The sequence below is a fragment of the Cheilinus undulatus genome, linkage group 5 (assembly GCF_018320785.1).
Source record: "Cheilinus undulatus linkage group 5, ASM1832078v1, whole genome shotgun sequence".
Lineage (NCBI taxonomy): Eukaryota > Metazoa > Chordata > Actinopteri > Labriformes > Labridae > Cheilinus > Cheilinus undulatus.
Genome location: NC_054869.1, coordinates 54,080,754 through 54,091,846, shown reverse-complemented (window position 1 = coordinate 54,091,846; position 11,093 = coordinate 54,080,754). Strand labels below are relative to the sequence as shown.

The 11,093-nt window shown below is 43.8% G+C and overlaps 1 protein-coding gene across 1 annotated transcript in view; it reads right to left on the bottom strand.

Annotated features, from left to right (window-relative positions):
- Positions 1-2,267: 2,267 nt before the first annotated feature.
- Positions 2,268-11,093, bottom strand: part of bmp2k (BMP2 inducible kinase) — an 89,074-nt gene continuing 80,248 nt past the window's right edge. Inside the window, exon 16 of the mRNA XM_041787312.1 lies at positions 2,268-4,291. Coding sequence (XP_041643246.1) covers positions 2,913-4,291 — 1,379 coding nt within the window. The 3' untranslated portion in view covers positions 2,268-2,912. The remainder of the gene's footprint in view (positions 4,292-11,093) is intronic.

The following is an 11,093-nucleotide window of genomic DNA, read 5'->3' as shown; positions in this document are numbered from 1 at the left end:
GCTGTCTTATCGGGTTGTGGTTGTTTTCTGAAATCAGATCAGGTTTCTAACCCTCAGAGAGCCTGATTATAAAGAAGAGAATGTTTCTACTGTCGCTGTCTCTAAAATAACGCAAACATAAACCCAGACTTCATATCTAAAACTTTATCGCTTTAGTATTCTACAGTTTTAACCTCCTTAAGGTCGAGGCTCGTTAAGATAATAAGCTGAGTATCAATCATTTCTGTCCAATGGTTGCTGTTATTCTCACTGTGCTTGAGTTCAGTTAAATGTCGAGAAAATATTTTCCACGTTTATGTTTTTGCTGATATAGGGCGTGTAATACGCCACACGTGTGTGGTATCACGCCGTGGTCAGGCGTGTATGAGGTCAGTGTGCTCAGGTCCAGCTGGGACTAGGGAGGGGGACGGTCGTGCTTAAGAGCCGAACGGGGAAACCAGAGGGAGCGTGAGGGCACCGTAAACCATGGAGGATAATCCTTCATGTCTGAAAACTTCAACACATTTTAAAATAAGTTCTTCCTCCTTTATTCAGGGTGATGTGCAATGTTTAAGGTTGACTGTTGTGTTTTATGTTCCTTCTCAACATGTTCTTTATTTAAGATCATCTGAAAAAGCTTCAGCTCTGCCTGTTGGTACACTGTTAAGGTTCACTGTCTTTAGGACGTCCTGTCTGTGAGGCATCATGTGATGGTGGTAGATGTGTTTGGATGTTTGGAACCAGTCTTCTTTTTCTCGAATATTCATGTTTAAAACAGAAATCTCTTCAGTGTTTTCAGACTTTCTGTATTTAAAGGCTTGGACATGATCCTGCTGCTGTCTCACTGACGGTTCTTCTCTGAATCTTTTTGTAGAAACTGATGTTTTTGTACTTTCTCTTTCATATCTGAGGAACCGAGCTGCTGAACTTTGAATAAAATCTAAAACTCTGACCCGACTGTTTTTATTATTCACTGACTTTCACCTTTAGTTAGGAAAGGCTCCCACAGAACAGAACTGTACCTACAGACCTACCTAGAGAACCAGCAGGGTCTACATGATGACCCCCTTTAGAACTACCAGGGTCTACATGATGACCCCCTTTAGAACTACCAGGGTCTACATGATGACCCCCTTTAGAACTACCAGGGTCTACATGATGACCTCCTTTAGAACTACCAGGGTCTACATGATGACCTCCTTTAGAACTACCAGGGTCTACATGATGACCTCCTTTAGAACTACCAGGGTCTACATGATGACCCCCTTTAGAACCAGGTGGAACTTGGTCAATGATTCTGCCAGTGTCTCTCAGGTAAACACCCAGGTCATTAGCATGTGGATGGTTCACAGAGGCTATAAATTCAGGTTCTGGCCCTGGTCTCAGTAAAACTGGAGAAGACTTTGAGAGGAGAGACAAGAGGTCCTCAAGAACCTCATTCAAGTCCAGTTGCCCCCCTAACGAAGATTTGGATAATCATGACCTGGATGAAGGACCTACACAGACATCTGAGTTCCTAGTTTTAGACTCTTTATATGTATTTTTTTTTTTTTTTTTTAAACGACCAATCAGAGAGCATTTTCCACACATCAACATAAACGGCTGCACACTGCGGGAAGGCGGAGTTGGATTGGCTAGATCCAACTCCGCCCACATCCTTTGCTTAGCTTTAGGTTAGGTTTAGCATTTTAATCTCAACTGCTGAGGTTTAGGGGTAGCTCACTGGGGTAGGTGTATATTTTAATTAAGACGCGCATGATTTCAACAGAGTCTGGCTGCAGACCTCAACAATACCTCTACGCTGGGGCGTGCAGCGTGTTAGCTGTTGTTAGCATGACAACAACGCTGTGCTTACTACACATTAGCACAGCCCTTGCACGCTGGGGCAGGTGTGCAGCAGCACACCCCGACCCCTACGCTGGGGCGAAGCCCTATCAAAACCTGAGTGGAGGTGGCTTCCACTTCAAGTTGGAGGAGCCATTAAGCCGAATGACACTGGAGGTCTGCAGCTGGACCCCTCTCCTTCTAACCGCACGAGGAGATGGGAGGACATCACATGATGCCCAAGGATGTATTGTGGATGGGGCTGGATCTTTGGGGCTCCGCCTTCCCGCGGTGCGCAGCCGTTACCTTCTCAAAGTTTTGGACTGTTCTCAACCCCCCCCCAGATCAAACATGATATAATTCTGAAACAATGGACCAAACTGGTCCTTGTCTCAGACCAGATCAATTGAATAAGTTTGATGCCACTAGGCTTATCTAGGAACAAAGACAGACGAGGCTCGAGGTGTTGGTGACTTTGTGTTTTATTTCTTATTTGAACAGGAAGTGTCGAGTTGTTATTTCATAAAAAAGGAAGTTAAGTTTTACAGAGACGTTCACTGCTAGAAAAAAGGAACCGTTAAAGCCTAAATCTGACCGAGCAGATGAACTGGTTTAGAGAAGAGCGGTAAATTCATCCCTTCATTCAGAGTAAAAACAGAAGAAAGAGCCACGCAGGGCGGCGAGAAGACGGCGGCGAGCTCTGCATAGAGAACGTCTAGGATGACTAAGTGGTCCCAGGTCAACTCCCACACGAGTCCTCTGACACAAGAGGACACCACGCCACCGTGTCAGGGTTCAGAGGCGGAGCCAGCCCAGCTCAGTAAGGCTTCATGGTGCTAAAACAGAAGGCAGCAGTAGAGTGCGCCACGCGGCGAGATACGAAGGCGCCACACGGCAAGAAAGAGCTCAGACGATTCACACGTGGTTACGCAGCATTAGAAGGGGACACCAGCAGTCCACAGGAGGCGGAGCTTAATCCTATCTGTCCACAGGAGGCAGAGCTTGATTCTATCAGTCCACAGGAGGCGGGGCTTAATTCTTAAACTGTGTTAGAGAAGTAGAGTGCAGCCGTTAGCTTGTCCGTTCCTGATTGGACAAAGACGTTTGAGTCACTGTTTGGAGGGAAACGGGGCCGCTCCGAACGGGTCCAGCTCTACAGGCTGAGGGGGCAGAGCCTGCTGAGGTCCGCCATGAACGACCATTTCTGTGAAAGGCACCGCCCCAAAGTCATCCATCACCTTGCTCTCTCCCAGAGTGGCGTGCAGTGGCCCAGACCAGGACTTGTTGGCAGTGTCGTTTCGGGTCTCAGAGAGGCCTGGGTAGCGTCCGGCGTCCTGTGGGTGGAAGGGTTTGGCTCCAAACGGGTCGAGCATGGCATCATCGACCTGCAGGGCAGCGCCCTTGTCCTTCCCTTCGGCCATGGTGATGTCAACACTAATGTTCTCCTTCGAGTCAGACGTACTCAGGAACTCGTTGCTGCTCTGCGAGTCTCGGCGGCCGACCTTCTTGTGGCGGCGGACTCTCTCAGGGGTGCGGTACGTGGCCTTGTTGCCCTTGCGTCCTCCAGTTGGCGTGCCGTGGTGGCGTTTCCCATTTCCGCCCGCCGGCTCCTGTTTGGTTTTTCTCTGGCGAGACGAGAGTTTCTGGAGGCTTCGCTGCTTCAGGCGCTGCTGCTGAGGACTCGCCGACTCGTCAAACGACGGCCTGAAGATGTCCTCTGCGCTCCTGGATGTAGTGGGCGGGGCGTCGTTGGGGCCAGGCTGGAAGGGTGAGAAACCGAAAATGTCAATGCCTTCAGGAGAGATGGGCGGAGTATGTCCCATGGCTACATCTCCTCCGCCCCGCCCTGACCTGGACAGGTTTCTGGTGAAGGGCGCTTTGGTGAAAACGTCAAACTCATCCATCACTCGCCTTTCCTCGCTCACCTGTCTGAACGGAGCTTTGGCAAAGATGTCAGCGTTCTCTGGAGGGCTGACCGGTGAAGCTCCGCCCACAAAAGGAACAGCACCAAACACATCCACAGTGCTCTGAGGAGCACCACGCCCCCCACTTGGTGACTGGGGCGGCGTGATCAAAGTGGCCTCTTCTCTTCGGCCCCCCCTGGTGGCCGTTTTAGCAGCTTTCTTTGAGCGGGTCTTGGCGCGACCACGCTCATTGTCGGAGTCGGAGCTGTGCTTGTCTTCATCTTCCTCGCCTTCCTCCTCAGAGTCCATCAGCAGAGGGCGCTGCCCTGAAATCTCAGGCTCCGTGTCTTCGCCGTGCTCGCTGTTCAAACCTTCGTCCTCCTCCTGCTCCTCATCCTCGCTGCTTTTGGGCGATGGAGGGTCGGACTCAAAGTCGCTGTCGGACTCTTCTCCCGATCGGCCCTTTTTCCCCGACCGTTGCTCTTTGACGGACGCCGCCAGCTCCAGGATGTCTGCAGGGTCTGAGACGGGAGCGGGAAGTCTGGGGGTGTCAGTGGTCGGCTCGGTCGTCTTCACATCTGGACCTACGGAAACAGAAGACAAATTTAAGGATTTTATGTAAAAAAACGGGGTGTTTCTGAGCAGAATAAAAAACTAGGACAGAAATCAAACCAAATTTTTAAAAAAAAGGCTGACAGAACCAGCGCTGGGTACTGCTAGTTTTCATGTTCAGCTGTTTTCTGCAGGATTTCTGAGTCGCACAAATATACTGGCAGCATTTTAGTAACTAACACACGCTAACAGTTTTCAAAAATATCTACATATAAACAAAGAAAAAGTCCATGTACTTCTTGGCAGTTGGATTAATTTGTACCGCTCCTCTAAGCAGTAGAGATGCAACTGGTCAACTCCTACAATGCATTGCATGCCAACAAACATGGCACTGCCCACTGAAGACAGGGTATCCACACGGTCTTGTAAAGTCTTAAAATGTCTAAAATCCAATAATTTAAATTTAAGGCCTTAAAATGTCTAAAATTCTCTTAAAATTTCATAAAATGTCTCAAGTACGATTTTTAAAGGTCTTAAAAATGAATTATTAATGTATTATTACAATGGAATCGCAGAATTGGCCAATAAAAATGGAATTTACAATTTAATGCGGAAATTTAATGAATTTGACTGAAATGCTGTGGGTTTTTTTTTTAGAAAGAGGAACGAATATCAGAAGAATATGTTCCCGGGGGAACACTAAAGCAGGGTACAACTTGTCCCTCACTCACCCCGCCCCCTCCTAAACAATAACAGCATGTCAAAGCGGCCGCACGAAACACCGGCAAACACCACGTAGCCCCATACGGGGCAGTGCCGTGGGACTTAATGTTGCACCTTCAAGAAAACTCATGCGTGCTTCGAGTTATTTTACCTCACCTCAGCACCTGAGCGGCGCTGATGAAATCTAAATGATGTTAAATTTAAGTAACAGTTCTCTTAATAATTCCTCCTGTAGATACTGTAGTTCTCTGTGGTTGCTTAACGAGCAAACACATGTCTGGACTAACGTAGCGCTCTGATATGAGGCAGATGGACAGACAGCGAGGATGGAGAGAGATGAGGAGAGAACCGTTACAGTCAGGAGGAGAACGATGCAGCATCAGACTGATGGACTGCTACAGACAGAGTAAATACAAGTTTAGGTAACAGGTTTACTATTGACCATTTAACTTCAATGTGACCTTATTAAGTCACTATCACTCTGAGAGAACAGAAGGATTTCTTCATTTACATAAAACATTAGTTAGGATGGTTATACTCGTGAATGTGTCTGAAAAGGTTGGAAATATCTGACTGGTTATGATCATTTTAAATCAGGGTTCTACAAACAACGGCTCCTGGGCCAACTGTGTCCCTTTTTCAATAAATTTAAGGTTATTTCTATTTAATTAGTGAACATTTGATTCATTTACATAAACAAGACACTCTTTTTTTCTGGTAAAATTAGTGGAAAGGTGAAAAAACAACCAAAAAAAAAAAACAATAAAACAGAAAAAAAACAGAATTTTGCAAAAAATAAAACAGATTTCATAGGGCCCTACGTATACACTGCAAGTAATTCTGGGCCTCCAATTTTCCTTCATGTCTTTTTTAGTTTTTTTGCCAGTATGGATGTGAAATGGGTCTTAAACTGTATTTATTATGGTCTTAAAAAAGTCTTAAAAAGTCTTAAATTTGACTTGTTGAAACCTGCAGAGACCCTGGAAGAAAGCCAAAGTACGTGATCAAAAATGGATTAGAGATGGGTAAAAAGATGCTTATTATGGGATGTAACACTGTGGATTTAATCTCCAAAGAGCCCGAAAAGTCACCAAAGTTCCAGGCTCACTACAACGGCGTCCTTTAGAGCTACAGAGACATCAATGACGGCTAAATGGTCAAAGGAAAGAAGAGTAAGTTTCTATGACTTATGGTTCAAAAGTTATAAACATTTTTATAAATTGTGTCAGGTATTGTTATTTACAACAGCGCTGTCCTCAGAGACTCCGGAAAGTTCAGGGCTCACTAGAAAATGTTCTGTAAGAGCTACAAATGCATGGAGGACATGATTAGAAAGGCACAATGGAGAGCTTTCATAGGAAAAAACAAGTTAGTGTCTATGACTTAGGGTTCAAACATTACCAAGTGATTTATAAAGGGATATGGAGTTGTCCCCTTCTACAGCCTCCACTCTTCATTCTGGAGTGTTTCTGTGGGAATTTTTGCCCATTCCTTCTGTATAGTCACAATTCAGCCGATTCAGCTGGCCTTGCCCCCAGAGTTTCAGCCTAAAATGTGGAAATCTTGGGGATCATACACTGCATGTGGAAGGAAATCACAGCTGCTGTTTATACTCTGATATCTAACTACTATATGATATTGTAAGTCTTTACATTCAGGTTTTTAACGTGGCCGACCCAAAGCTGGGAGGCCAGCTGAACCCTCGCATGAAACTGAGAGAAGAGTGGCTGTGATTGGCCTTAGAGATTTAGGAAAGCCTGAACTGTCCCACAGATGAACGAAGGGTCTGTTTCTAATCTGAACCGCTCTCAGTTTTAATTCTTACATTTAGAGCGCTGATGAGCTCCTCCTTCAGTCTGTGTGCAGTAGTGGATTATTGAAGTCTCCAGACTGATTCTGATCCAGAGTATTACTGTCATTACTGTGGACCCTCAAACACTCTCCAGGTTTAAACAGGTGAGTCGTGTACAGGTAAACACTCCTCCTTCCTCAGTCACAGCGGTCTGGACTCTTCTATTTAAGAGGATAAATGTTTCATCTGTTGCTCGTTTTTCTAAAGCTGCTGATTTAACCAGAGTGATGTCACTGTGTTAACTGAGTAAATCAATAAAGAAACGTTTGTTCATCAAATATAACGAACAAAAATCAGCAGAAAGCTGATCAACATCGCTGAAACAGTCCTGCTCATGTGGACTGACAGAGCTTTTTAGATCCAGAGTACCAGCGTCAGATTCACGCTGCAGTGAGTCCATGCTGAGCAGAGAGCCGGGGTTGGATGTGAGCGTGTCTGCTCACGCTCAGAGGGATCAACGCCGATCTGTGCGTGGAAACGATCTCAGACAGAGAAGGGTCTGGGTTTAAAACCTGGTTAAACAGAGACCTGGTTGAACGGAGACCTGGTTTTACAGAGACCTGGTTTTACAGAGACCTGGTTGAAGAGAGACCTGGTTAAACAGAGACCTGGTTAAACAGAGACCTGGTTGAACAGAGACCTGGTTGAACAGAGACCTGGTTGAACGGAGACCTGGTTTTACAGAGACCTGGTTGAACGGAGACCTGGTTTTACAGTGACCTGGTTTTACAGAGACCTGGTTGAACAGAGACCTGGTTAAACAGAGACCTGGTTAAACAGAGACCTGGTTTAACAGAGACCTGGTTGAACAGTGACCTGGTTTTACAGAGACCTGGTTGAACGGAGACCTGGTTTTACAGTGACCTGGTTTTACAGAGACCTGGTTAAACAGAGACCTGGTTTAACAGAGACCTGGTTACACAGAGACCTGGTTGAACAGAGACCTGGTTGAACAGAGACTCAAAGACATCCTCATCACACACTAAATCTGAATATGCCAGTATGTGAATATTTATGTTTCTGACCATGACTCTGATATTTGTGTGTATTTGACTGTAAACTGGATGTTCAAATATTTCTGCATTGATGTTTTTAATGTTTTTGTCACATTCTGTCAGAAATCTGCCTACAGGTCTGCAGCTTTTACGCTTCGGTACTGGTCGATAGAGAGGATCCTGGAGCCGCCACAGTCCGTCTGAACAGGTTTTTATGCAGTTTCAGGTCTGCTGCTCCTGCAGGAGGAATCAGGAGACCTGATGTTGGAGGTCTCTCTGGTCTCTCTGAATCTTTTTAAAGGTAGACTGAGGAAGACGTTCTGCTCTGAGACTCAGGATTTGGTTTTTCTGTGGTGGTTATGGCTCTGTCTCTTTGTTAACTGTGCTGCTGCTTGTCTTTGCAGGACTCTCTAAATCAGAGGTTTTCAACTGGTGGGTCGAGACCCTAAACTGGGTCATGAAGCTGTTTCCAGTGGATCCCCAATACGTGTCTATGAAGCACTTTATATTTTTGCTTTTCTTCTCTATAGTTGAAGTTCATGGCAGTAGAAAACCAAAAAAGTGACAGACAGATTTTGTTTTAATTATTCAGGAATTTTCATTGGGAATTTTTTGCTGATAAACTTTTTTTTTTTTTAGAAAACTCAAGAATCCCCCCCAAAAAAAAGTTCAAAAACTTTTATCTCCATTTTTGGGAGTTTTTCATTGGCCTTCTCCTAGAAATCTTTGGTTAATTTTCTCTAAGACTTTTCCTGAAAATCTTGAGAAACTCGCCTTCCAGGAATTTTTTTTTTTGGAAATTTTTTCTGGAAAAGTTAAGGAATTTTCAGAATCCTTCTTGGAAACTTTTTGAAATTTTCTCTGAATGTGACCAAGATACTTTCTGGAATGTTCCATGATATTCTTTCTGGAAATTTTGTGGGGTTTTTTCAACAGTTAGTTTCAAGACTTTTCTCAGAACCTTTCATCAGTCTTTTATCTGAGCTTTCCAGGAATATTCCTGGAATATTCCCTGGAAACATTAAGGATGTTTAAAAAAACTTTTGGATTGCTATTCAGAAACTTTCTGGAATTTTCTGATATTCTTATCTGTAAATTTTGGGTTTTTTTTCAACTGTTACTTTTAGGACTTTTGTCAGAACCTTTCATCAGTCTTTTATCTGAGGTTTCCAGGAATATCTCTGGAATATTCCCTGGAAACATTAAGGATTAATTTAGAAACTTTTTAAAAATTTTCTCTGGAATGTGATCAGAAACTTCGTGGAATTTTCTAATATTCTATCTGGATTTTTTTTTTTTCAAATGTTACTTTTAGGGCTTTTGTCAGAACCTTTCATCAGTCTTTTATCTGAGGTTTCCAGGAATTTTTTATGGAATTTTCTGCTGGAAACATTAAGGAATGTGACACAGATACTTTCTGGAATGTTCCATGATATTCTATCTGGAAATTTCGGGGGGGGGGGGTTCAACAGTTAGTTTCAAGACTTTTCTCAGAACCTTTTATCAGTCTTTTATCTGAGCTTTCCAGGAATATCTCTGGAACTTTCCCTGGAAACATTAAGGATTAATTTAAAAACTTTTTGAAATTTTCTCTGGAATGTGATCCAGAAACTTCCTGGAATTTTCTGATATTCTACCTGGAAATTTGTTTTTTGTTTTTTTGTTTTTTTCCAAATGTTACTTTAAGGACTTTTGTCAGAACCTTTCATCAGTCTTTTATCTAAGGTTTCCGGGAATTTTTATGGAATTTTCTTCTGGAAATGTTAAGGAATTTTCACAATCCTTCTTGGAAACTTTTTGAAATTTTCTCTGGAATGTGACCCAGATACTTTCTGGAATTTTCTGATATTCTATCTGGACATTACAGGGTTTTTTTTCAACTGTTACTTTTAGGACTTTTGTCAGAACCTTTCATCAGTCTTTTATCTGAGGTTTCCAGGAATATCTCTGAAATCTTCCCTGGAAACATTAAGGATTAATTTAAAAACTTTTTGAAATTTTCTCTGGAATGTGATCCAGAAACTTCCTGGATTGTTCTGGGATTCTCTATCTGGAAACGTTGTGGTATTTTCTTCAGTTTCTGAAGTGTTTCTTTGTTCTGGAGTGTCTGACATCCAAACAGCTCCGTGTTTTATCCAGTAAAGATGATCTGAGGGGGAAAAAAACAGACGTGGACAGGCGTGTTTACTCATGAAGGAGTTGGTGGGGGGTCCTGAGGTAAGACCAGTTCAGAACCACTGTTCTACATGAGATTCTTGATCTCAGTGAGGTTTTCCTGGTTAAATACATTTAAATAAATAAAAATAAAACTAATAAACCTCCAGGCACAATGGGGGTCTGGTACTGTTGATTTAAGGGTCACAGGTTTGGGAAGCTCTGATTTAAATCTTTATGGTGGTATTTATGATATTGTAGAGTTTAAAACACACAGTTTTGATAAAGGAGAAATTATTGAACATTTTGGCCACTGTATTTCTAAATCTGGTCCTCAGAGTGCTTTCTAAGTCTTAATCTTGGACCCTTCGATGATTTCAGTCAAAAGAAAAGTGACAGAAGGAGCGGCGTCAGTAATCCGTCTTTACTGAAATTAGGATTAGGTTTGGACATCCCTAAATTTAAATCCCTACAGTTTCTAGAAAAGTGAAGCAGAAGGATGCGTGAAGGAGGAATATGAAAAGTCAATATGGTGAAAAAGCTGCTCGGACGTCTCTGCAGCGACCCGGAGATAAGACGGCGATGGCGGCTTAGAGGACGGCGAGATGAGACGCCAGAGATTTAACACTCAGAGTTGTTTTCATCTGATTGGAGATTTAATCTTCTCTTCTATAAATGCTTTTACTCATTTGGATGTGAAGCGAAAATGTGTGCCTCGTCTTAATTTACATCCAGGAAATTAGCATAAAATCGACTTTAAATTAGCCTAATTAGCACGTGGACGCTCTCCAATTATCTGTGGAATCAACAGCTCCATTCATGAGGAGCCAGCTCCATTGTTCCCGTAAGAGGAGGCTCCACGCTAACAAACGGAGGGAGGACCCCCCGCCGAGCATGGAACCTCTCCGTGGTTAAAACCATCCAAACTGGCAGGAAGAGACTCAGGATTCGCCAAACGCTCAGACCAGAAAAACGAGGCAGAAAAGAATAAATCAGCCTGTCTGAGGTGGATTAAAGTTGTCAAAGCGTTCACCTCCGTGGGACGGCAACACGTTTAATCAGGACGAGACCACGGCCCGCTGCTCTGAGCCCGGCCACGCTGGTCTGACG